The following is a 25392-nucleotide window of genomic DNA, read 5'->3' on the forward strand; positions in this document are numbered from 1 at the left end:
ATCAATGAGTACATACAAGAAAATTTCACAATTCATTCAGCTTTCGCTTTAGCGCATGGCTGCCCCCTCCTGTGACCCCTGCTTCTTGTTATCAAGTTGTACTTGTGCCCTTGCAAAGTTCACTGTTTACCCGAGTGAATGATTGACTCAGAAAATGATAGGAGGGTTTAAGTTTCCATACAAAACTTCTTCATTAAAGTGGCTCTCAGGACTTATTATACAAAAACAAAGCAGCAATAAATTTGAGTTTTTTTTTTTACATATTTCAAACAGGCGCGTTGTTTAACTCAGCTGACTGTATAGCTGCAGTACAGACTGCATTCCTGAGCTTCTCCTCCTCCTCCTCCTGACTCTCTCCTGGTCAAGTGGTTACTCTGTAGTTTCATGATGTCCCTGAGGAGTCACATGGCCGGTCATGGATAACATGGCTGCAATAGACTGGTTATCTGGTATGCTGCGTTTTTTTGTTTGTTGCCTTTAAAGTGTGCGTACAGCCAAAAGCAACTTCTGCTGCGCTCCTGGTCCCTCAGACCCAAGATTATTATTTTTTGGAACATATTAAAAATAAAACAAAACAAAAAAACAGTGAAGACAGGAAATGGGAAATGGGGAGAGAGAGAGGGTGACACGCAACAAAGGTCGAACTGTTGACAGATGCGGCCATGTGGCATGCCCTGTAACCATTCAGCTACCGAGACGCTCCATCGGCTCCTCAGCTTTCTTTACTTGTGTATAATAATACTAGTGTTGTAAAAAAGTACCCAAAAATCAAGTATAGGTGTACTTGAGTAAAAGTAAAGATGTTGTTTTAAAATATTACTTTGGTTAAAGTGAAATGCACCTTTAGGAATAGTTCTTGATTGAATGTATCTGATATTAAATGTATTTATGTATGAAGAGTAATTTTCTGGCAATAAATATACTTAAGTATCAAAAATGCAAGTTCAGTTATACATCTGTTTAGGCCCTTACATGTATATATAGATTATGGGTCAAGAGATTACCTGCCTGGCTGATAATCAGATCCAATAGTCAGCTGTTTTTTTTGTTATCAGAGTCGGTGTTTCTTCTAACTGATTGCTGATAAAAATGAATTAATGTGACAATGTGCTATATCCCTGTATGCCTGCAGATTATTTTTTCAGTGTTTTAATCTACGTGCACTTGAAGGAAAAGTTTGACATTTTTTAGACACATATTCATTTGTTTTCTTGCCAAGAGCTGGATGAGAAGATTGATGCATATGTGTATGTTAAATATGTAGCTGTAGTCAGCAGCAAGTTAGCTTAGCTTAGCAATAAGGCTAGAAACAAATGGAAACAGCGGGCTTGGCTCTGTTTGAAGGGAAGAAAATCCTCCAATGAATGCCTCTAAAAATCATTAATTAACACCCTTTATCTCATTTGTTGACTGGTGACCTGTCCAGGGTGAACCCTGCTCCTTACGTTAAATCAGTTGGGATTGATTCCAGCGCACAGTGACCCTCTAAATAATAAGCAGGTATAGCTGGATGGTCAGCGGTAAAGTAAAACGTACAAAAACAGTTCTCCATTTTACAGTGAGCTATGAACTGGACCACTTCTTGTCTGGGACCAGTAACGTCTTTGAGTCTCTGCCAGTTGACTGGAAACTGGTCCAGCCAACCAGTTTATTCCCAAAAATGTCAAACTAAAATTAAATTCAACCAGCGTACAGCAGCAGCAGCTGCATGCAGGTGCTGGCATCCAGTAACCTGGTTACTTAAAAACCAAAGTTCACATGTGCTTAAAACAACTAGTCAAAGAAATCCTGGTTTATTAGTTAACTAAGACTTTTTAGTTAATGGACAGTCCCAACAGGTTACAAGCAGTTCAAGTGTTTGTAGTATACACAGGCAAGCAGTGAGAATTAGTTTTATTTGCTTTGTTACTACAGCGTTCCTGACGTTTCTGCTCTTTTCACAGGGAATGCTACTACTCTTGCTCCTGACACCCACACTAATGGCACTAATGGCACTAATGTAAGAAAAAAAACCTTTTATCACGACCAGTAAATAACATCCAGAAGTATCTAGTGTCATTAGATTGATCATTATTCTGTATTTTTCCATTTGCAGGGAGTCAACATTGCAGCCATCGTAGCCCCCACCGTCATCTTTGGCGTTCTGGCCATCGTCTCGGCTGTCCTCGCCTGGCTCTTCTGCGTGGTGAAGAAGAAGAGGCAGACTGAAGGGACGTACAGACCCAGTGCCGAGGAGCAGTCTGGTGCGAGCAGCGTGGTGGCACCAGATGCGCTGAAGTTACCAAAGGAGGAAAGACTCATTTGAGATTTTGGTGCTTTGTGTTTGTACAAAAATCCTGAAAGGACACAGGCTGCGATCGTCGTGTGACAAGGCTCTCAACCTTGAGCTGATCAATGAAAGGAAAGTCTCAGCAGGTTCTTCAACAAGCAGTGAACGGTTCCTGCGAGCACCAGGATACATGGATCTAAAGGATTTTAAGAACAATTGAACATTTCAAGGAGGTTTTGAACATTTCCTCTGCACAAATGAAACGAGAGCTTCAGTATTTTATTACCACTAATAATTTTAGTTTAGAGATGTTTTCCATTCAGTTGCCTTAATATACAACTTACCACTCACCTGTACCTGATTTGATACAGTCTATTATGATTTACTGTCACTGGCAAAATCACTACCGATCTCTTACCTCAAACTTTTGCCTCTGAGAGTTCTGATGAGTCCATTGCATTTTGAATTGAGACAGATGTTTTATTTTTATTGTAATAATGACTGTGATCACATGACATTACGTCATTATTCACCTGACCACAGTGCTAAAAACTCTTGATTTTAGAAAGACTGGGGTGTGTTTAAAAAATAGGTTCTACTGAGAAATCACATCAAGCACAAGCAAACGATTGTTTACACTTTTCTACTGTTCCTCAAGCAATCAAAGTCATTTCAAGTCACACTGTTTAAAGCATGTCATTTCATCACATCAACCACGCAGTGCATTATACGCATCGTGATCCGGCAGAAATGTTTACAATGTCACAATGTTTCTGCTCTCACAGCCTCTTTGTAAAAATCGTTGAATAATTAAACTTTACACAGGAATGAAACTATTTAAAGCACGACTGACGGTCCTGTCCTAATTCATGTGTTCTTGAAATTATGTGATGTCACTATTCAGCGTATTCAATCCCAGTCAAAAGAAGCCACTATTGTTTGAGTTTGTAAAGTATCGGAAGGTCTCCACATTCTGACCTCCATCCTGAACTCATCAAGGCAGGATTTATAAGAAGAAAACAACAAAATATAAATGCTTTTGTCATCCCGACCACACACTGGATTGCCAGTTCCTGACTCAGAGTTCCAGATAAAGGAGATTCAGCGAAACATCTCACTGATAAGAAAACTTGTCTTCTCATCAGCTGGTTCGGAGCTCAGAAAAAGGTGGAGCTTCATCTCAGATTGTGTTTTTTACTGGAAATTTGTGTGAAACTACCAAAAATAACATCCTCTCCCTGCTCTGAAGGAGAGCTGTGGGGCTTTACAAAGTTCAGTTATTCCCTACTGTGCAATGTTTCATTGACTTTACAGCACAGTCGGTTTCCTGTCAACTCTAAAATCATTAAGGGAAATTATAGTATTTATTGCGTTTATATTGAATACTGGAGATTAGTGGACATTTTATTATTGCTCTTGGACTGAAATTTTCTGGTGCTCTTGTTTTTTCTCTGACTACAAACTTGACATCATTTTTTCTGTCCTCTTTTCACTTCATTCATCATTTCCTCCCTTTTTTGATAAATTACAAATCAGTTCTACTAGGGAACAGACAACTCCCCCACTAACCACATCTCTTTCGGTTTTTCCTCAGAGTAGCAACAACCAACAACACAGGACGAATCATGAGATGATTCATTCATTTAGTCCAGGACGGAGATGTGAGAGCACATGAGACCTGTATCCCATCAGCATTTGTTCTTCCAGGTGTGTAAGTAAATCTTATAGGGAAATAATCTCAACGCCAATGGTGTCGTTATTCTCGAGGGATTATATTGTGCGATCAATTTTACTTCGTTATACGATAAAAGATGAAGTTGTAAAGCAGAAATATGTTTTAACAGGACCCACAAATCATGTTGTGACCCTTCAACAGGGATGACCTTCCGGTTGAGATCTTCTTCCTTTGTCAGCGTGTTGCAGGATGGACGTTAAAGTGCAGTAAAGTCAATCAATAAAAAACTCAGATGCAGTAGAAACGGCCTTTTATTCAGAGTTTAATCATCCTCCAATTTCAAGGCTTCACAGTTAAAATCGCTTTTGCAAGGCGATGGCGGGACAGATGTGAGGATGCAAATAATTCACGACATACAAAAACATTTGAACCAAAAACATCACGAGTATCAGTTAATATTGATGTCTAACAACAGAGCGACACAGATCTGGATGGAGACAGTTTTTCAGAGAGAGGGATTAAAAATGAGAGGGTGGAGTTGGGGGATGGGTGAGGTGAAAATGACGTTTGGCGGCTGAGTAGGTGGAGGTTTTTAGGCGACTTCCTCCTCTCCCTCTTCCTCAAACTCGCCCTCCTCAGCGGTGGCGTCCTGGTACTGCTGGTACTCGGACACCAGGTCGTTCATGTTGCTCTCGGCCTCGGTGAACTCCATCTCGTCCATGCCCTCGCCGGTGTACCAGTGGAGGAAGGCCTTGCGGCGGAACATGGCGGTGAACTGCTCGGAGATGCGCTTGAACAGCTCCTGGATGGCCGTGCTGTTGCCGATGAAAGTGGCGGCCATTTTAAGGCCACGAGGTGGGATGTCACAGACGGCGGTCTTCACGTTGTTCGGGATCCATTCGACGAAGTAGCTGCTGTTCTTGTTCTGCACATTCAGCATCTGCTCATCCACCTCCTTCATGGACATGCGGCCCCTGAACACTGCGGCCACGGTGAGGTAGCGGCCGTGGCGTGGGTCGCAGGCGGCCATCATGTTCTTGGCGTCAAACATCTGCTGGGTGAGCTCGGGCACAGACAGGGCGCGGTACTGCTGGCTGCCCCTGCTGGTGAGGGGGGCGAAGCCGGGCATGAAGAAGTGCAGACGGGGGAAGGGCACCATGTTGACGGCTAGTTTACGGAGGTCAGCGTTGAGCTGGCCGGGGAATCGCAGACAGGTGGTCACCCCGCTCATGGTGGCGGACACCAAATGGTTGAGATCTCCGTAAGTGGGTGTGGTGAGTTTAAGTGTGCGGAAGCAGATGTCATAGAGAGCCTCGTTGTCGATGCAGTAGGTCTCATCTGTGTTCTCGACCAGCTGGTGGACGGAGAGGGTGGCGTTGTAGGGCTCCACCACGGTGTCGGACACCTTGGGGGAAGGCACCACGCTGAAGGTGTTCATGATGCGGTCAGGGTACTCCTCGCGGATTTTGCTGATGAGCAGGGTGCCCATGCCAGAGCCAGTACCGCCTCCCAGGGAGTGAGTGAGCTGGAAGCCCTGGAGGCAGTCGCAGCTCTCGGCCTCTTTCCTCACGACATCCAGGACCGAGTCCACCAGCTCAGCTCCCTCAGTGTAGTGGCCCTTGGCCCAGTTGTTTCCAGCTCCACTCTGACCTGTAGTGAAAAGTATCACAGTTCATTAGACCAGCAACAATTAGTCATGAATGGATTAGTCAGAAATGTAGTAGTTTCAGTTGTCTTTCAGGCAAAAATGTCAAACATTTGCTCGTTCCAGCTTCTTAAATGTGAGGATTTGCTGCTTTTCTTTGTCATTTATGAAAGTAAATTCTGAGTTTTGGGTTTTTGACTGTTCTGGGAAATTATGATGAGCATTTTTCAAAATTTTTGGACATTTTATAGACGATTACTCGTTAAAATAATCTTCAAAATAAATCCATAATGAAAATAATGGTTAGTTGCAGCCCGACAGTTCACTGATGCAGGAAACACAGGCAAGATTTTCTTGAAGTCCATTTTAACCTGATTATAAGTGAGTGCATCTTCATTTTATTCAACATAGCTTACCAAAGACAAAGTTGTCGGGTCTGAAGATCTGCCCAAAGGGACCAGACCTGACTGAATCCATCGTGCCGGGCTCCAGATCCACCAGGATGGCACGGGGAACATACTTTCCACCTGCAATCGTGTAAAATGGATCGACTCAGTCATTTTGATTTATAAAACACGGATGTGCAAGCGAATCATTTGGTGTATCAGAAGAGCTGAGGAGGAAAAGAGATGGTTGTGTTGTACCTGTGGCCTCATTGTAATAGACGCTGATCCTGTCTAGCTGCAGGTCGCTGTCTCCATGGTAGGCACCGGTGGGATCGATGCCGTGCTCATCGCTGATCACCTCCCAGAACTGAGAAAAACAGGCGTGGAGGGAGAAGAGAGAGTCTCAGAGAGCGAGCGTAGTAACAGTTTCCCAACACAGTGTAAGAGCTACTGTACATGAAGCTACTTTTAACCATGCAAAGCTGCAGGACTCTTTAATTCTCTAAGTGAAAGCAGGTTAAAAGTGCACTCTATTAGTCTGAAATGCAGACTGTCTCAGGGGTAATCAAGCAGATGGCAATAATCTGATAAGTGACTGTCTTAGATGCTTCAAGAACACACTGTCCTGCGAATACAAGCCTGAAAATACAAATGTATTCATCGTGCAAATGTTAAAATTATCAACTGGTGTAAAAAGAGACATTTTTTCAACATTCACTGGCTTGAAAGGAATCAAAGGTAAAAAAAAAATTAGGTCACAGATGCGGAGGGGGGAGGGGAAGCTGCTGCTGCTACGGTGTCAGTGAGGTTACAATTCTACAACCGCCCTTCGTTCACAAAAGTGTTTGCAGCACTCGAGGAAAAAATGCAGAAAACCCAAAAAGTAACTTTGCATGTAATTATTAAACAGAAACCTTTTTTTTTTTTGCATAATTCAACGCACATCAACGCGTGATTTCCCTCAAAGTAAACCCCGCACAGAATACCAATGAGAACCGTGTTGTTCATCTCCATGCACCGCACGGAGGTTCGGTCCAGTCATCGCGTTTGGAGTTTATTCTAGAACATTCCTGGAGGATGGATTAGTCGAGCTCCCACCGAGCTGTGCAAGTGTGCAGGAGCGTCCGCAGAATAACACACAGCAGAATAACACAAATCAGAAGAGTACCTTGGCTCCGATCTGGTTTCCGCACTGACCGGCCTGCAAATGCACAATTTCGCGCATTTTGGACGGATTCGGATGAAGTGGATCTGTCGAGTAGGAGGTGAGAGAGAGCGACCGGCGGAGATTCACGGGGAGATGGTTTGCTTGTGGTCGACAGTCCGGGATTTTGTTGCACCGCCTCGCAGATCGTCTACTGGGCTGAGTCAGTGGCGCAACTTTACGTCATCGCCATGGCAACCAAAGACCGGAGGAGAGAGGGGAGGAACCAAGAGCCGTGGACATGGCGGATAGGATGCGAGGAGCTGCATCAGCCTCATCGATACGGTTCTCATTATTCTCACGGACCGAGTGAACCCACGCACACCTACACACACACCTACACACACACACACACACACACACACACACACACACACACACACACACACACACAGAGGATCAAGGTCGTTACTGTGCAGTTTTAACAATGTCACCATCCGTGAGTTCATTATTCTCACACCCAGCATCCCTCAGCCCTGACTTTAAAGGACGGCAACACATTAAAAAGTATCAGCTACAGTCTGAAGGATGCTTGTAACTTCTGGTGCCGCCTGGTCTGCATGTTTGAACAGGACAAAAAGAGTGAAACATTAGCCAGGAGGTGCAGACATGAAGGCCCAGTACATCAACTATGTGCTTTATTTCCTTTAAAAGATACTTTTAAAGGAACAGTTCCTTTAAAGACAAGCTTGACACATTGTGAGCATATCCTCTATGACCTACAGACAGTTTAAAGTTAAACCAGTTTCAGTTTGTTTTACATTAAGTTATCACAACGATCTGTTTAACTGACAGAAAAGCTAATACTGCATGCGATCACAGATTATTCCTCACCCTCAGGCCTAAGCGGCAGACGCTGTACGGCACAGTGTCGGGTTTTTAATATTCAGGATCAAGGACACGTCTAAAATTAGATTACTCTAAAATCCTGTCACCCACATGTGTGAGTGCTGTGCTCCTTCTCTTCAGACTTACCACAAACTTTCAGGTGAGATGTTCACTGTGGTGTTTCATCTATTTTTGGCTGCCACCTCTTCCACAGTCATTCTTCTTTCTGTTCAGAAAAGAAGAAACAAATCAGGCCCTGCAGCATAAATGTTGTGTTTTATTGAGACGAACACAAATTTTATAAAGCACATGCAAAGTCACATTTAAGAAAACGTGCACCATCAGAGGATTCATGTCCATCTTTCCCTCAAACCTGAGCCCTTCGACCAAAGTGCTTTTGTGGCCTAAACCGAACCACAGACATGATGCGACCCCTGGACTCTGGACCCTGACCACCTCTTTGTGACTCAAACGCGGTTCATGAGTGTTGTGTTTCATTCAGTCAAAGAAGCGTGCAGGCAGGAAAGATGCTTGTGCTGAGAGCCGTGAAAACAATTACAAGTATTAAGTAGTATTAAGTTGTAAAGTATTAAAGTTTTAACTGACATGTTTGTTAGTATTAGTAAAAATTGGGTCAAAAATCAGGGCTATAAGGTAGAAACCACACTGTAAACACCACCGGAGCAACAATACAGTCACTAAACTCACTGATGTATGAAATAATAGCTGTTCGTGTCGTGCAGTGGTGACATTAATTGACAGGTTTAAAGGTTTGCTTACGTGCAGCCTCGGGTTGTTAACATGGATGTCAACACTGAAACATTCATATCCTGAATGATGACATTCCACACTTGCAGCACGTTACCAACCAGTTTTAAGCTATCCAACGACTGGCCAATAGGGCTTTATTTCCTGTTTCCCAGCACTGCTACATACAGTGCTTGGTTTGACACTGTTGCAGGAGTCGTGCACAGGAAAGCCAAGAGCATTCTGCTTCACGGGCAGAACAATAGGTCAGGCGGTGAGTGAGCTCCGAGGCTTTTTACCAGACAAGCTCAACTAGGCACGCCGAATTATGTTGACGACCGAGGAATCATTAAGGACTTGAACCTGAGGACTTTTGCTGTGGATTTGATATATTCTACCTGACAAGCTGCTGATCATGTCAGTCCCAGAGGAGGATCTCACATGCCCAATCTGCTGTGACATCTTCACAGACCCTGTTCTGCTGTCATGTAGCCACAGCTTCTGCAGGAGCTGTCTGAAGCGCTGTTGGGACACTGGCTCACGCGAGTGTCCGGTGTGCAGGAAGAAAGCCTCCAAGTCCAGCGTTCCCTCCAATCTGGCTCTGAAAAACGTCTGCGAGGCTGTGCTGGAGGTCAGGAGGCAGAGTTCACTGCTGGAGGAAGAGAAGACGAACTGCAATCTGCACGGGGAGAAGTTTAAACTCTTCTGTCTGGTTGACAAGCAGCCCATCTGTGTGGTGTGTCAGTCATCCAAACTGCACAAGAATCACGACTGCTCGCCTGTAGAGGAGGCAGCGCTGGACTGTAAGGTAAGAGAAGTGAACATGTCAGTGTGTTTCCCAACCGCTCTGTAACAGCGACCTGATAAACAGACTCAGCTGTTCGAGGTAACACCTAAAGTTAGAATGCTGCCCCACAAGTCTGCCCTGATTGTGAGCGATGCTGCTGTCTGTCAGATCTGTATCCAGACCTGCAATATCCAAAGTACTCAAAACATGAACCATAGTTCTGTTAAAGGAGAAGTTCATCCAAAAATGACAATTCAGTCATTTTCTACTCAGCCCCATGTCGACAGAAGGTCGGGGGAAAGTTTTGGAGTCCACAAAAATTCAAGGAAAACAGTGTTACCTGTACCTGGGGACTTGTTTTAACAGGTAAAACAACACCTCCATACAGCTCATCCAGTATTATACAAGTCTTTGGAAGCCCCAAGATCCAAGATGTTATTTACAACATTTTCAAAGCCAAAATCTCCAAAATGTAGCTTCTTAGCTATAAGCACTGGCATGCACCTTGTGTGAAGTAGGCTTCCAGAAACTTGGATTACACCACACGAGCTGTATGCTGCCATTTTATGTTTTTTTTAAGTTGTTTTTCATGTTTTAAAACAGGTTCCCATTCCGTTGTTTAGGAGAGTGCTGCAGGAGATACATGGGGATTAGTAGATAATGAATAAAACGATCTAATCTTTGCTGACTGAGCCCTGCTTGCTTTTCAGGATGAACTTTCTTTATCACTCAAGAGCTTGCAAAACAAACTGGAAAGCCTCAAAAGAATTCACCTGACCTCTACGGACCTGTTCACATACATCAAGGTGACCTGTGACGAGATGATTATGTGATGATATTTGGTTTTGAATTAGAAAAAAGAATATCTGATCAAATAAACCCCCGAATCTGCAATAATCTCCCTCAGACTCAGTCGCTGGAAACGCAGAAGTTGATCAAGAGCCAGTTCGAGCAGCTCCATCAAGTCCTCCAGCAGGAAGAGTCAGAGAGAATCGCAGCTGTGAAGAAAGAGGAAGAAGAGAAGATGGCAGGAATGAAGGACAAGATGAAGGAGCTTTCAGCAGAAGTGTTGTTGCTCGCAGAGACCATCTCAGTCATACAGGAGCAGCTGAAGGAGGAGGATATGGTCATGCTGATGGTGCGTACAGTTCAGTATCCATTAACTTTTTAATCGTACTTCACAAAAACTTACAACCTTGACAGTGATTTTTCCTTTTTTTCCAGAATTTTAAAGACACTCAGGACAGGTAGGTAAAAACAAGTCATGGACTTCTACTCCTTGTTTTGATGTGTTGTTCTCAGTGTGAGATATCTGCTGTTGTCACAGAGAACAAAGCATCGCACTCGGCTCAGACAACATGTCCGGCGTGCTGATCGACGTGACCAAGCATCTCTCCAACCTCAAATACAGAGTGTGGGAAAAAATGCTGGATCATATCGATTACAGTGAGTACGCGACATTGTAACTCTCAGAGACAGAGGAGCATTGTAACACCCAAACCTGAAGTGCAAATGTTTCCTCTTTTTGTGTGGGTGGCACAGTTTTTTAGAGATATCAGATGTGCTAGAAGGGAGCGTGATGCATGCAAGCAGATGCTGCTCATGGACGAGAAGCTGGCAGAAATAATCAAACTAGAAGGTGATAATGTGCTACATTGTCACGAGCATGAGCCTCTTGTCCATGACTAAATGCATGTTTCCTTCTGGATGGTCAAATGGTAGAAAGAAAATAGTTCCTGCATTTATCTGCTGGTCTGTGGATTATCTTGAGTAACTGGGTCAGGATTTCTAGAAAGAAACATTGCTTTTGGGTTTTTCAAATGTATTTCTTTGGTGCTACCACAAGCTCGATGGATAAATAGCACCACAGCTATGAGTTACAATAAGTATTTTAGATTTTTGGCTGAACTGTCCCTTATAATAAATGTATATAAATAATTCTTCAATGGCTAATTTCCTCCCTTTCAGCTCCTGTGACTCTGGATCCAAACACAGCACACCCCTGCCTCATCCTGTCTGACGACCTCACTTCCCTCCACTATTCAAAGCGGCCCAGTTATTGCCCCGACAGCCCAGAGCGCTTCCACATCAGCGCCGAGGTGGTAGGCATGAGTGCGCTGGGATCAGGAAGTCACCACTGGATCGTGGAAACAGGAAGTAATCAGGACTGGATGTTGGGTGTGGCCTCTTTGTCTGTACCTCGGGACGCTGAGATCTCCGCCCGGCCCGAGAATGGCTTCTGGACTTTATGTTTCCGGGATGGAGAATTCAGGGCCATGACCTCCCCACCCACCCCGCTGACTGTGACAAGAACGTCCAAACAAGTCAAAGTGCAACTGGATTACAACAAAGGGACTGTGTCCTTCTCTGACCCTGCAGACGACACACTCATTTATGCATTCACACACACGTTCACAGAAACTTTACTTCCATATTTTTACACACAGAGCAGTTCTCCATTGAGAATAATGCCAGAGAAGGTACTCGTCACGATGCTGCGTCAGTGAGTGGATGAATGATTGAGATCGGCGTCAAAAAATGTAAAACTGGGATTGGTGGATCGACAGGCTATAATATTATTTCATGCACAGTATAAAGTCATTTTGCTGCTTCAAAAACATGTAACATTTGTTTTTATAACGCCTTCCTCCTTTAGAGTTATCTATGCACGATGCAGCGTGATGTATATTTACAAGCTGCACATCGGTTTACTTCCTGTCACCTATACGGTGACCTTCTGTTAGCTTTGTACATCCTGTTAATGGTATTTAAATCATCTTAAATGTAAACCTAACTAGCTAACGCTGCAATTGATTATCTAAGACACTGCAGTGATTAATAAAATGATCAGAAACACTGAAGGCCCACACAAAAACAAACAGTAACGATTAACAATATGTACAAAGATAAATGTGAACTTCACTAACGTTAGACTGCTACTTAGAACTGACTTTTTGCAGAGTTAAGAAGATTGATGCCACTCACAAGTCGATGTACGATAACATGTGAAGCCAGTTAGCCTAGCTTAGCTTAGCTTAGCTTAGCATGGAGACTGAAAACAGGGTGACTTAAGTAGCCTGTCTCTGTTCTCAGGTAACATAATCCACCCTCCAACATATCAAATATCACTAATTAACACTAACATTTTTTGTTTATTCTGTACAAAAAACTAATCTGCCTCCGACTATATATTACTTACCAGAAAAACATGAAGGTGGCATCAATCTTCTTCTCATCAAGGGTCTGAGGATAGAAGATTTTGGTCTATATAAAAATGACTTGACATCCAAATCTCAGCAAGAAAACAAACAATATTTCCCAAATTAACTATGAAAGATGAACGTGATAATAAACATGCTCTTGTAAAACAGGCTGTTGAGTTCAGTTGGGATAAAATTCAGGGATGTTTCTCGACTGCTGATATACGTGGCTGAACATAAGTTGTGGTGCAGAGATCACGTTTGAGTAAATATAAATTAGTTCCAGGTTTTTCTCTGACTGGGTTTTTGGTGTACAGCCCTTTCTTTATTTTAAATGATACTGCAGTGCAGCTGTTTTAAGATGATAACCATGTTATGTTGGACTGGGATGAGGGAGCTGTTTCTAAACCAACCAGCACCATGCACTTTAAGAAACACACTCAAACACACACACACCATGTACATGTAAGTAGTTAAAGGGAAGTAACAGTTCGCTGGTCCATGGTACTCTCTGCTGGAAGGATTAGACTTCACGCTGCTGTTTATTGGGCTGTTTTGAACACACGATGGCGCCAAAGTCAAACAAATAATTTGAAGGATTTAGAAACACATCATCCTCGCACTGTTTGTATACGTTAAGCTTTCAGAACATGATCAGTATATCAAGAAAACATGAAATAAACATGTTGATTTTCCACTTGTTGACTCATTAATGATGATTCATGATGATGATTCAATTTGTATCTTTTTTTTCAGGATTGCTTTCCTTCACTTTACATACAAATCTATTCAATCACAACACATAATTGAAGATAAAGTAATTAAAGGTCCAGTATGTTGGATTTCAGGGGGTCTATTGGCAGAAATATAACAACTTTTCAGTTGGTTGATATCTGCAACCTCAAAATCCTTCACACTGGACCTAAAACTACATCAGTCGCATAAAAACATGAAGTCACAGTTGTATTACTGTATATTCTCAGTATTCACTTCCTTCCATTATAGCTCTTCCTCAGAGACAAGTTAAACAAAGCATCTACAAGGTTTAATATGTGCATTAGATCTGACTAAGCCTGAGAAGTTGGGTTCTGTGCAGGTGGGTTCTGTGCAGGTGGGTTCTGTGCAGGTGGGTTCTGTGCAGGTGGGTTCTGTGCAGGTGGGTTCTGAGCAGGTGGGTTCTGTGCAGGTGGGTTTTTGTTGCTCTCTGCACAGACACAAGGGCACCACTTCTTAACGCAGGTGTCTGAGAAGAAAGGCACCTTCTCCAGACGAACCAGGTAGGAAATTGGCTGGATGGTGCTGCTGATGTTGAGGAACGCGAAGCCCACTGGCTGCACATAGCAGCGAAACACATCTGGGGAGTAGACGTCTTCAAAAGGAAACAGCGCGACAGGCGGCAGGTAGTTCAACACAATGATCCAAAGGATAAACAGCACTGTCTTGAAGGCCTTCTTCTTCATGGGGTGCATCTCATCTTTCCCTGCACCACGGGACTTCTTCAGGGCCCACAGGATACTTGCATTACACACAGTCATCCAAACAAATGTCGCAAGGATCTCACCGGTGAACACTTTCTCAAAGTTGGGAAGACCTCCCACCATCTTGGCCACTGAGTAGGCAAAGGTGAGGCAGAAAACCAACACTGAGAGGCTTAACCTGTACTTGATGTGTTTAAGCTGCCCAAACATAACTGGAAATATCACAGCCACAAGGCGATCCAGGCAGATACAGGAGAGAAACAACGGGCCGCTGGTGTCTTTCACACCGTAGGAGAACTTAATGGAGGACCACACGTTCTTGCTCTTCCAGTGATAAAGGTTGAGGAAGGTTACAGGGGTCATGACGCCAAAGTAGATGTCCATGAACGCCAAGCAGCCCAAGAATATGTCTGAAGTGGAGGGCTCTTTGCGATTGGAGATGAGGATGGCGATGACAAGCATGTTGGCAGGGATTCCCACGACTACGTTGATGCACTGCAGGGTCAGGTCGAAGAGGATGCCCTCTACCTGGTGATCGCATCCGTCAAACACACTGAAGGGTTTCACTGTGGCGTTGACGTCAGCGGTGGTGTTGAGAGGGAGTTGAGTCGGGAAGGAGGTGGAGTTGAGAGGCAAAGATGCATTCATCTCCATGATTTCACAACTTCAGAACCAGGACTCTGAGGGGAGAAGAGTGAGAGGAGAGGTGATCAGAGTTTAACATGTTTACCATCTTCTGGACACTTTCGTAGTCCGGACCAGTCGCAGGAATAAAATGTTGAATGTGTCCTAAGCACCGTGTTCCACGTTCACAGTACCTACACTGTACACGAGCTGGCTTGCATGTCAGAAGGAGGAGGAAATGGTGGCGGCGTTACAGCTAATGGCTGCCAAGCCAGGGACCGCTGTTTGAGAAGGCATTTAAGCATTTGCAAGCGTGAAACCACTGGATAGCTCTCAGGAGGGACCACAGTGTTTTAACATTTCTAAATGTGAAACCACTGGATATTTTTACAAGGGACTCCGTCGTTTATATATTTGCAAGCTTGAAACTATTGGATGTTTTTAGTGATGTCATTTGACCATTTCCGAGCCTGACACCACTGTAAATATCAACCAAGGGACCACAGTTTTTAAACATTCGTAAGAAAGAAACCACTGGATATTGATGCCGAGATGTCAGGACATTTTCCAGCCATGTTTGTGGCAACAGAACCAAGTAAACATGATCTTTTCCTGACCATAACTAAGTGGTTTTTGTTCAGAAACCTAAGCAGACCATAAACACAGCAAAAAATTAAAAACTGAACATATAAAGAAATCTAAGGTTTCAACATATGTGTGGTTTGCAGAAACAGACATTGCCAAGGTGTTTATTGAGGGGACTTATAGTTGATCTTGTTTTCCAGCTCAGAGCCGTATGTCAAATATACTATTGTTCATTAGAAACCTTCTTTCTAACCTGCTGAGAAGTTTATTCTCTGTAGAGAGTTAAACTAGCCGCAGAGTAAAGCCTGACAGGTCCAAGAGAGCAAAAACATGTCACAAACACTGTCAGGGCTTCTCCTCGGGCTGTTATCTTGTTATTGTGGCTGAGTGGACCTTCCTCTGGGAACCGTGACTCCCCGTATGCAGGGACATCTAACTCACTTAAGGGACTCGTACTAAAAGCACCACCCTTGCACAGCAGAATAAAAGGGCAGCTATTCCCAAATTAAAATGGCAAAGGTACAAATGCTGCACGTAGACATTTGCTCAAGATCATTGTTGTAAGGGGGCCGCGGTAACCTGGTAATATCCTGGAGCTCTTAAAAGCCCGACTCTGACATTTAGCTATTCTCAAAGCTAATTTCTGACCAGAAAAAGGACGATGACTTGGAAAATAAATGCAATAATGTCTGGATTGATGGAATAATAACTGGAGTAAGACATGAAGCAAACCATTATAGTTGTCGTGGGCCTTGAGCTCTGCGTCTCTGTCTTTGGCCCCTACAGGAGGCAGCACAAATGGAGGCTTTTTTTTTTTTTTTTGCAGTTTTTTTTTTTATGCTGGCCTTAAATGTCAACTTTTGATGTGGGCTCCGGGACTATTTCCAGCAGCTCTGAGTCAGGCTGATCTGCACAGACTCTTGAATTGTTAGAGTCTCCACATGCAGTACACCTGAGCTCCCTTCACTGAATGGACCATTGGAGCCAGAGGCTGTGATTGTTCCTTGTACAACCATCAAGGGAACTATTGTGGTTTAATGTGGACCTTTCATCCCTGTGCTCCTTCAGTGGATGGTGTTTCTCACCTCCCTCTGCTTACGGCTCTACTTCGGGCCACGCACACTCCTGCGGGACTAATCACGCGGAGGAGTGAAGCTCTTTGCCCGGACGCTCGTCCCCGGAGACGGAAGACTTAATCAATTGTGTTTTTCTTCAGGCATATCTGCTGAAAACGAAATAAACAAAGCAGAATATTAAACAGTATATTGGACGTTTAACAAGGCGCTGAATACCCCACAGTTTAATTAACTGTTTTACATGTTTTCATTTAAAAAACAGCAGAGCTCTTACTGGATATTCTGTGTTTTGTGAAAGATTTAGAAGCTTGTTTAGACTTTTTATGTTTCAAATTTGTAATATTTCTGTTATCGTTTGAAACTGTACATATGAATTGCTCACAGAAAAGATTAAACAATTGTTTATCTACTTTTTTCTGCTGTGGCAGCCTTTGTAAAATATTTCAAATGAAATTACAGAAAGATTTAAAATGAAAAACACTTTTAAAACACTGATGACACCTTAAATACTATAAATTGCTATCAAACATAATAATACCATGCATAAAGATCTTTGTTCATCAATAAGAGTCTAAAATATTTCCAGTTAATTGTCCTGACTTTGAAGTTACAAGGAATGTGAGATGAAGCTCAATTCATCCACATGAGTTAATCACTTTATGATCGTAATACAATAAATGTATTGTGTTAATCTCAGTAAATAATATCAAACTAATGCAGCTTAAATGGAAATACCCAACTGAAACTCAACATTAAAGAAAGAGCTGCCTTTCTTCAAAGGCCACGCATTGATTGAAATAACCTGTGGAGCCTTTTAAAAGTACAAACGTTCAGTTTTTACTCACCTGTGTGAAATATTCTCCCGTGCTGTGTATTGACCGTGATGTCAAACATCCCGGTCAGGGATTAATTTATAACTTCTCTGAAGTGTCGTGGGTTTGACGCTGACCAGGAGGGGAGGATCTCCTGGAGTTTCTGATGTACCATGAGGGAATTGTGTATTTATTAAGATGCCTCAAAGCGTATAGCACTCATGTAGTGATAAAAGGGAGCAAGTCTGAGGACCTGATACTGAAGATCTGGATTGGATTGCAGAGATTGAATGTCTCTACACCCCAAAAGTCAAAAAGTGGTATATTGACCCAAGCTGACACTTCATCTCTACTTAAGCCGGATTCTTACTGGAGGACTTTAACATGTATTCATTCTATATTGTCGAACTGAAGTACTGGATCTGGGTACTTCATCACTGTCAAATTGTGTCAGAGGTGTGAATCATTCTCGTGTCTCCTGGTTTGTCAGACTGGACATGACATGTGGGATTCAGAGAGCACCACGGGACCAGTCTGGTGATGCTCGAGCTTTTCCTGAAGCGATCTGTGTCATCCTCACTCAGCCCTGAACCCTTTTCCTCCTGAGCACAGGTGCACAAGAACAATGTCAACAGCCGAGGAGCAAATGTCAACATCTTCATCACCGTGACGCAAAATATAAAGCATCCTCGGCTCTGTGCCAGTAAGTGTTTGCATGCACTGGAAGACTCCCTCTGAGCTGGAACAAATAGGGGGGTTGGAAAAAGACACTGTTTGCGAGCCTGTGTGAGTATGTGTCAGGACGTATCGATCGTTTTACAGGGTGGTTAATTACATTTGAGCCGCTGCATTGGGTGAGGAGAACCCAATGTTCTGTTCCCATGTGAAGACCAGACTCACATTGATCCATTGTCTTACTGATGTGGCAAAGAGAGAGGACAGTCTAATTTGGTTGCTTTACCTCTTTTTGTCTAGTGGGGCAGTAGTGGTCTGCACTTCATATGGGATACATGACGAGGACAGCAGGGTTTCACCAGAGGAGCCTGAAGCTTTTGCAGACGTGACATTATATTTACATCATATTTAACTCAGCAGGACAGCCTGAGATCTGTCAGGCCTCCTGTTCAATAAACATTTTGTCTAATTCCTAGAAATAGTTGTTGTCTGTCTGTACCAGTTAACTTCTATTCTCGTATTTTAGGTTTTTTAGTTGTGCACATTTTCCTGAGAGTTTTCTGACCGTCTCCCCCCTCGCTGCATCTGCTTATTGTGTTTCTATCTCTACAAAACATAATTCTCTGGCATCACAACAAACAGTCAGTGTTTGAACACAGTTTGAAATAAAGTAATTACACATCCAGTGGAGAATGTGTTTATGAGGAATCAAATAAATAACACACACAACTTATGAACTCTAATCTTGGACAAATCTACTTCAATTTGATGGAATAATGGGAAGAGTCTATTTATATCAAAAGGCTCTGGAGGACAACACGTTATTCTGGCCTGCTCCAGTGGTTCGTATAATTGTAACAGAGTTGAGTCACGTCTTACATAAACACATCGTAAAGTCATGCTGTTGTGAAGTCTCCCCCTCTTTCTCTTAGGTCCTGTCTCAGATGTATTACTGTCAGCAAAGGGGCACTGTAGAGTGTACGTCTATCTCTCTATCTAAACCAAAAAACATGACGTCTCGACAACTATTGGTAACATTACTACAAATCTTAGTTCACATGCCCCTTCAGGATGAACTGTAATAAATTGGCGATCCTTTTACTTTTCATTTAGCGCCACCATCAGCTTAAAATTAGTTTTACACCGGTTTTTTTTCATTAACATCAGCAGTATTATGTGCCGTGTGGTGCTAATAAGCAAATGTTAGCATGCTAGCATCCCACCAGTATTGACATACACTGAAAAATATTATGTAATATATCAAAATACTTTTTAATGTAAGGAAGAAGTCCACACATGTCAATATATTGTCATTTTATATGTTTTTAAATATATTGGTAATTTACGTTTACTGATATGTATTTTAAAATCTGTAAAAATATATTTGCATATATTATGAGATAATTGCTTGATGTCATTTTAGAAAATATGTGGTTATATTGTTTTTTACAATATGGAAAATGTCAATAATTGGTATATTTTTCGATATATATATATAGAGATTACATCATTCTATTCAAAATAAATTGCAAGTAGGCTGCATTATTAGAAAGCCTATTTCAATACACATAAAGGTTGATTTCAATATGTTAATCAATATATGTTAATAATAGTTTACCCAAATAATTAAAAAAATATAATGTTAATATATCAGATCATATAAAAATACATACAGTGTGGTATATTATAGCCTCACAGAGCAGCTGTAGCCTACATGCCTGTACTCTCTCACTCCAGTCTCGTTATTAGATCATGACAGATGAAATCATTGTTGTTTTTATGACCCACGCGACCACGACTCAAACGCTGCGGCAGTGAACGCAGCGAAAGGACCGAACATAAGTTTATTGGAGTACAGCAAATGACTCTGTTCTCCAGTGTTCATTGAAATCATACGCCCTGTAATTGGAAATGGATGCAAAGACACAACAACAGAGTGGGAGAGGATAGATGATCTCACATGGTCAGATGTAAACAAGAAACAATAACTCTTCTGTGCTTTTCGGCCACTTTTCTGTCGTTTTCTGGATCGGCTGTGAGAGATGAAATGAGCTGTGACTGAAACCTGTGTGCGTCATGGCAGCCAAAGAGAGCTGGAATTAACAACAAGACTGAAACTTTTCTTTGACAGCACACACCCTGGAGAAATGGTCATCAATCATATAAAAAACTGCTGTCTCAGACGTGTGGAAGTAGAAAGCAGAGGGAGAGAAGGAAAATAAACAGAAAATGGACAGCAGAGAGGACAAATCTTCCACCAGCATCGCATATGTACAACAGATTGTCTCAATATCAGTGCAGCAGTTGCTTTAATTTGCACGAATGTCAGTGTTGGCTGCATGAGCTCAGCTCCACATGATGAAAAGACGTTTGTGTGGGGTGAGCAGCTACTGAGCTGACTCCCTTTAATGGGATTTCACCACAGTGGAACTAACTGAATGGCCCGTAGCCAAAATAGGACGATCAGGCATCCCACCAGCTTTCCACCCATTATTACAATTATGCCACTCTAAATATGCAGTAATCACCATAATTATGGCCTCTCAGTCTTGGGGCAGCTAACCAACAAACAAACAACCCAGAGTTTCATTTAGCAATCACTTCTTAATGGGATTTATTGTGGAAACAGACCACAGGATGTGACTATGCGTTTTTTCAGACTGTACGCTGCACAAAGAGCTGAAAGACGGGATAAGTGTGACATAATAACAGGTGTTAAAAACCTAAATTCAGTTAGGTGATGTGTGTCGGAGGAATATAGACAGGAAACCCGTTAAGAAAGGGCACATTATGAGATGATTTACAGCTTTGTGCAGCAGCCCGTGTTATGTTAACAGTTAATGTTTCTGCAAAACACAGTAACGTCCAAGGTTGTGTAACAAACCTGGTGTATCACGTTCACATTATATGCTTTTTAGCCGCCTGTTGAAACAGTGGGTGGAGGGGAAAGTGGTGGTGTTATTACAAGCCAACATGGCTGCCAAACAGATGACCGGAGTTTGAGTCACACCTCTGGATGTTCTGGACACCTGGAGACATTTCCAGCGGTTTTTGTGGTGATCAAAACCAGCTGTTTTGCACAGGAAGTCCAAACATCTTCGCGCATGTTTCTTTAGGTTCGATTTTCAATTTTATGTTATGACAACGTTGTACTTGTGTTCTGGTTAGTTTAAGGCCCCATAAAACACTTGGTTAGGGTGAGGAAAGGCCATGTTTTGGCTTAAAATACCTGGTTTTGTCACCACAAACACGGCTGGGAAGTGCCCAGAGGTCTCCTTAAAAATATCATGCTCGATAATGTTGAAATGTCTCAAGCTGTGGTCACTGGCTCGACAGCCTTCTTGCCTCAACCGCCATCCCCTTCACATCCCAATATAAAAGTCAGATCTTAAGTGATTTAGTGATTTGCAGAAACGATTATAACCAAAATTATATTCTGGCGACTGGGCTGAAAGTTTCGACACATTCTGGGTTTGCAACAAATGAACATTACTAACATTTATTGTGGAGATTGTGTCATGATTTGGATTTACTGTGTGGGTTTTCTTCCGTGCTTGGTGTCTTTTCTGCCTGTGTGTTTTTTCAGAGGAGGGTTTTCGAGGCTGGCTGTGTTTTCCTAGCAGGCTGGAGCTCCCGCCTCACACACACCTGCAGCACGTCTCATCATTAATCCCGGCTTAAACAACCTGGTCTGCTCATCACCCGCTGCCAGATTGTTTTTTCGACTACACCGTGTGGTAGATGAATCCTTCGAGCTCTGATTTTTCCTTTTGCCTGTTTGTATTTCTGCTCTGCTCAACCCCCAAACCTGTTTCTCCTCCTTATCTCCAGTGTTGGCGTGAGCCTCAAACACCAGCTTCAGCCACCTGCCTCCAAGCATTGCACACCTCAGCCATCAGCCTCAGCTGCCTTGGATCACCGAGCCGCTCACCAGAACCTTTCCACTGCCAGCCCATGGACTCACCCACTACGCTCCACCACGCCAGCTCACACGCCACTCAGCGCTCATCCGAGCATAGCCTCCACCTGTTCCACGGAGCCCCCTTTGAGTACTACAATAAAATCCTTTAAACCTTCCCAGTCTGGTCTGTCCACTTTTGGGTCCAATTAAAAACACCATTGTGATTGCAGCGCAGAACAACAGAATTATTTCGATGCACTGATCACATGCAGTGTTAAATAATGCTGCTCGAGGCTGCAGGGATTCTGCAGTTATTCGTGTTGGCATGTGTGTTATGTGCTGTTTTTTTCTATGTTCTCTTCGAATCAAATCAAATCAATTGTATTTATATAGCCCAAAATCATAATCACATTGCCTCAGTGGGCTTTACAAACTGTGCAGTGAACGTCATCCTCTGTAAAGTGTGCGGATCCAGGAGGACGCCTGAGCAGACCGAGGCATCGCCAGGTTAAGTCAAAGAAGTTAGTTTACGTGTCATATCGTATCGTGTCGTGTCGTGTTGTGTCCTGTCGTCTCGTCTCTAATCGTATCGTCTCGTCTTATCTCGTCTCGTCTCGTCTCGTCACGTATCGTATCGTATCGTATCGTATCGTATCATATCGTCTCGTATCGTATCGTATCGTATCGTACCATCTCGTCTCGTATCGTATCGTATCGTATCGTATCGTATCGTATCGTATCGTATCGTATCGTATCGTATCATATCGTCTCGTATCGTATCGTATCGTATCGTATCGTATCGGCATAAAACTGTCATCAAATAGGTTTTGTCGTAGATTTTATTTCACTGTACTGTATCTACTGAAGCCTTTACTTTTTCTTTGAAGGACAGTGTAATCCCTTCATTATTCAGTTAATTATCAGTATGCTTAACTTCAGTTTGTTTGTGTCTTTATCTGCTCGCTCCATTATTCACACATAATTACATCCTCAGTAATCCCATTTAAACACAGCCTGTTAAGTTAAGCAGTGGCTCGGTTAAATTAAGCTGTTTGGTTGAGAGATGAATTTAAAGTCGATCAGAGTTACAGTAGATGTTCATGATTTCAATTCAATTATGGATTATTTTAATTTTAACACATGCTGACAAAGACTTTACTGGTTAATGGTGACAGGATTAACAAAAGCTGTTTGTTTGCAGAACTGTCTTCTTGTTTGACCAGCACAACATGGTGGGAGTGGTTACCGTTCATACATACGAATGTGTTTGTCCATCTGAGACACTAATTATTGACTCCTTTCTGCAGACGGGCAGAATTTGAATCACAAATGTTTTAAAAAGTGCTGACATGAGACACGTTCTAGTTTCAACCGTCCAACCCTCTATATTACTGCCGAATCTGCACAAATGTAGAATAAAGCCGACGTGTTTTGAAGCTCTTTAGGATGAATCTTTGAACAACATTCATCTGGAGCTGTGTGAAAAAACAAAACACATTCATAAATTATTGGAAATCAGAAAACAGTAGGCTTCTGGTTTCTTTTTAGATATCATGTTTGGTTCGCCAACGCATAAATTATTTGTTTTTTGTTTCCATCAAACCCACTTCAACATATTGGAAGGCCATTAAGCAGAAAGCCCACATAAAGACTGCTGCATTTTTTAGCTTGGAGCTCCAAGAGTTTCAGTAAAGATAAGTGTAACACAAACCAGCCATGAAGACAGCAGTTGGACGCAGATGTAGCAGGGTTACGAACTAAGTGCTTTTTTAAACTGTTAATGTTTCATATTACTGACAGCACATAACAATTGAAATAATTGATAAATAATTTGTTAGTGTAGATACTTGCTTTGCAGCTTGTCTGCGACCTTTTTTAGAAAACTTTATTATTTAATCATAAGAGCTTTATGAATACAAAACTAAACTCTGATAATGATTTCTAAATGAGGGTAGACCTCTTACAGATTGAGCAAACTTTAAATCATATACAGCATTTTAAAAACATGTTGTTGTCGATTGCTGCCAGAAGGAGCTTTGTGGATTAATTTTAAGAGGGAGAAATTCTGCTTGACTGTGTTTGCATTATTTACTGGAGGCTAATAAAACACTTGATCACAATTCAAGTCTTTGGGGAGAGATTTGTGTTTGGTTTGGATTCTTTATCACAGAGAGCTGTTATGTGAACCGTGCTGGCTTGGCTTTAAGTTTACAACATGAGAGGGAGAAAAAAAGGGGGAGTAATCTTTGTATCTTTGTCGGTCAGTAGTTGTGTGAAAAGGGAGATAGCGAGAGATTTCTACACCTGGGGACGTGGTCCAACTCTCGTATTGTGGCCCTCTAGTCGGCGGGAATAAACACCTGCCGCTGTTCTCAGAATAATTATACACACTGCAGAGCTGCCTTATCAGTGAGTACAGAGCTCATGGATAGATGCATTTCTAAGGATAAGTAAGTTTAGGTTATTTCCAGAAAGATGCTCTGCAACACAATGAGATGTTAACATTCAGTATAAAATTTTAAGGGCCCTAAAAACACATTTTCCCAATCAGCTTCTTGCTTTGAGTGCTATGATCCTACATGAACCCAATATTTTATGCTAAAGTTCGAGCAGTTACGTTTATTCTACATGACAGGTTTCAGTTTTGGGAGAAGAAACAAATCAGGCTTTAATAATATCATGTGTCACAACCCGGGCTCATGAGGGAGACCACACAAGACTGTAAGTTATTTAAATAATTGTATTTGAAAAGCAACATATAATAAATGAACCGGTAGTCTGAGAGTCAGTGGTTGCAGCGTTGAGTGTGTGTTTGCGTTTTTGAGATAAAACAAAGAGGAAAACCAGACCAAGACGGTGGACGATGATGGGGGAAAAGAGTGAGACAGAATGAGGACACAGCCCAACAGTAATTGATTAATTAGTCTCATTCTGAAGTCTCGCAAAATGTACCAGCTTGTCCTCGGGTGGGACTTCTCCTTGAACAGGACTGCTCCTCGGGTGGGACTTCTCCTTGGGCAGGACTTCTCCTCGGGCGGGACTTCTCCTTGGGCAGGACTTCTCCTCGGGCGGGACTTCTCCTCAGGCAAGACTTGTGTCTCTGGTTGCATAAAATATCTTATTATTAATGTCTATCTCCACTGAAATTGTTTCTGTAATATAATCAGACACAGGCCCTCAGAATAACAACCTCAGCCTGTCAGTTGCAAAAACAAGCACTTTATTTTTAGTGGATGTAACTTTGAGAGTCGGAGTTGTCCCACAGGATTACATTGCAACCATTGCGGCTGCCAGCTGAGGCGATCTACTGGACCGATTCCCAAACATTTTAGGGCATACATTTAAAAGCACCAGAATTCCTACTTCACAATAAACCTGATCCTGACTCAGAGAAGGTCCGGTAGGTTCCCGTCACCATGTGGAAGGACAGCTGATGTCTGCCCACTCCGGTCTCCAGCCTCCCCAGGGGGAGAATCGTGCCTTTGCCAGTTGCTGTCAGA

General features: G+C 42.6%; 4 protein-coding genes across 8 annotated transcripts in view; 2 read left to right on the plus strand and 2 right to left on the minus strand.

The window, feature by feature from the left end:
• The window catches only part of crb3a (crumbs homolog 3a), a 16920-nt gene extending 13806 nt beyond the window's left edge, over positions 1-3114 (plus strand). For all 5 annotated transcript variants that reach the window (XM_084370665.1, XM_084370664.1, XM_084370666.1 and 2 more), the window contains exons 4-5: positions 1944-1999; positions 2096-3114. In XM_084370665.1, coding sequence (XP_084226791.1) covers positions 1944-1999; positions 2096-2305 — 266 coding nt within the window. In that variant the 3' untranslated portion in view covers positions 2306-3114. The remainder of the gene's footprint in view (positions 1-1943; positions 2000-2095) is intronic.
• A 1123-nt stretch (positions 3115-4237) lies between these two features.
• tubb4bl (tubulin, beta 4B class IVb-like) lies at positions 4238-7296 on the minus strand. Its single transcript, XM_084370643.1, has 4 exons — positions 7144-7296; positions 6234-6342; positions 6006-6116; positions 4238-5594 (listed from the first exon to the last, which is right to left on the minus strand). Exons 1-4 carry the CDS (start codon positions 7198-7200, stop codon positions 4537-4539), a joined length of 1335 nt encoding a protein of 444 aa, XP_084226769.1. The 5' UTR covers positions 7201-7296; the 3' UTR covers positions 4238-4536.
• A 1600-nt stretch (positions 7297-8896) lies between these two features.
• LOC311267534 (nuclear factor 7, brain) lies at positions 8897-13438 on the plus strand. Its single transcript, XM_084370641.1, has 6 exons — positions 8897-9562; positions 10252-10347; positions 10449-10679; positions 10766-10788; positions 10869-10987; positions 11510-13438. Exons 1-6 carry the CDS (start codon positions 9170-9172, stop codon positions 12046-12048), a joined length of 1401 nt encoding a protein of 466 aa, XP_084226767.1. The 5' UTR covers positions 8897-9169; the 3' UTR covers positions 12049-13438.
• A 370-nt stretch (positions 13439-13808) lies between these two features.
• On the minus strand, positions 13809-14873 carry LOC311268512 (G-protein coupled receptor 183-like; the record flags this gene model as incomplete). The annotated part of the gene is made up of 1 exon (XM_084372191.1): positions 13809-14873. One exon carries the CDS (start codon positions 14871-14873, stop codon positions 13809-13811), a length of 1065 nt encoding a protein of 354 aa, XP_084228317.1.
• Positions 14874-25392: the final 10519 nt, after the last annotated feature.

This window comes from Pagrus pagrus (assembly GCF_965226575.1).
Source record: "Pagrus pagrus genome assembly, chromosome: 13".
NCBI lineage: Eukaryota > Metazoa > Chordata > Actinopteri > Spariformes > Sparidae > Pagrus > Pagrus pagrus.

Coding starts and splice junctions, on each gene's coding strand:
- tubb4bl (XM_084370643.1), bottom strand. CDS start 7,200: ATGCGCGAAATTGTGCATTTGCAGGCCGGTCAGTGCGGAAACCAGATC. Junction 6,117..6,233: donor CTATTACAATGAGGCCACAG/GTACAACACAAC, acceptor ACACGATTGCAG/GTGGAAAGTATGTTCCCCGT. Junction 5,595..6,005: donor ACCCGACAACTTTGTCTTTG/GTAAGCTATGTT, acceptor TTTTCACTACAG/GTCAGAGTGGAGCTGGAAAC.
- LOC311267534 (XM_084370641.1), top strand. CDS start 9,170: ATGTCAGTCCCAGAGGAGGATCTCACATGCCCAATCTGCTGTGACATC. Junction 9,563..10,251: donor AGGCAGCGCTGGACTGTAAG/GTAAGAGAAGTG, acceptor CTTGCTTTTCAG/GATGAACTTTCTTTATCACT. Junction 10,988..11,509: donor GCTGGATCATATCGATTACA/GTGAGTACGCGA, acceptor CCTCCCTTTCAG/CTCCTGTGACTCTGGATCCA.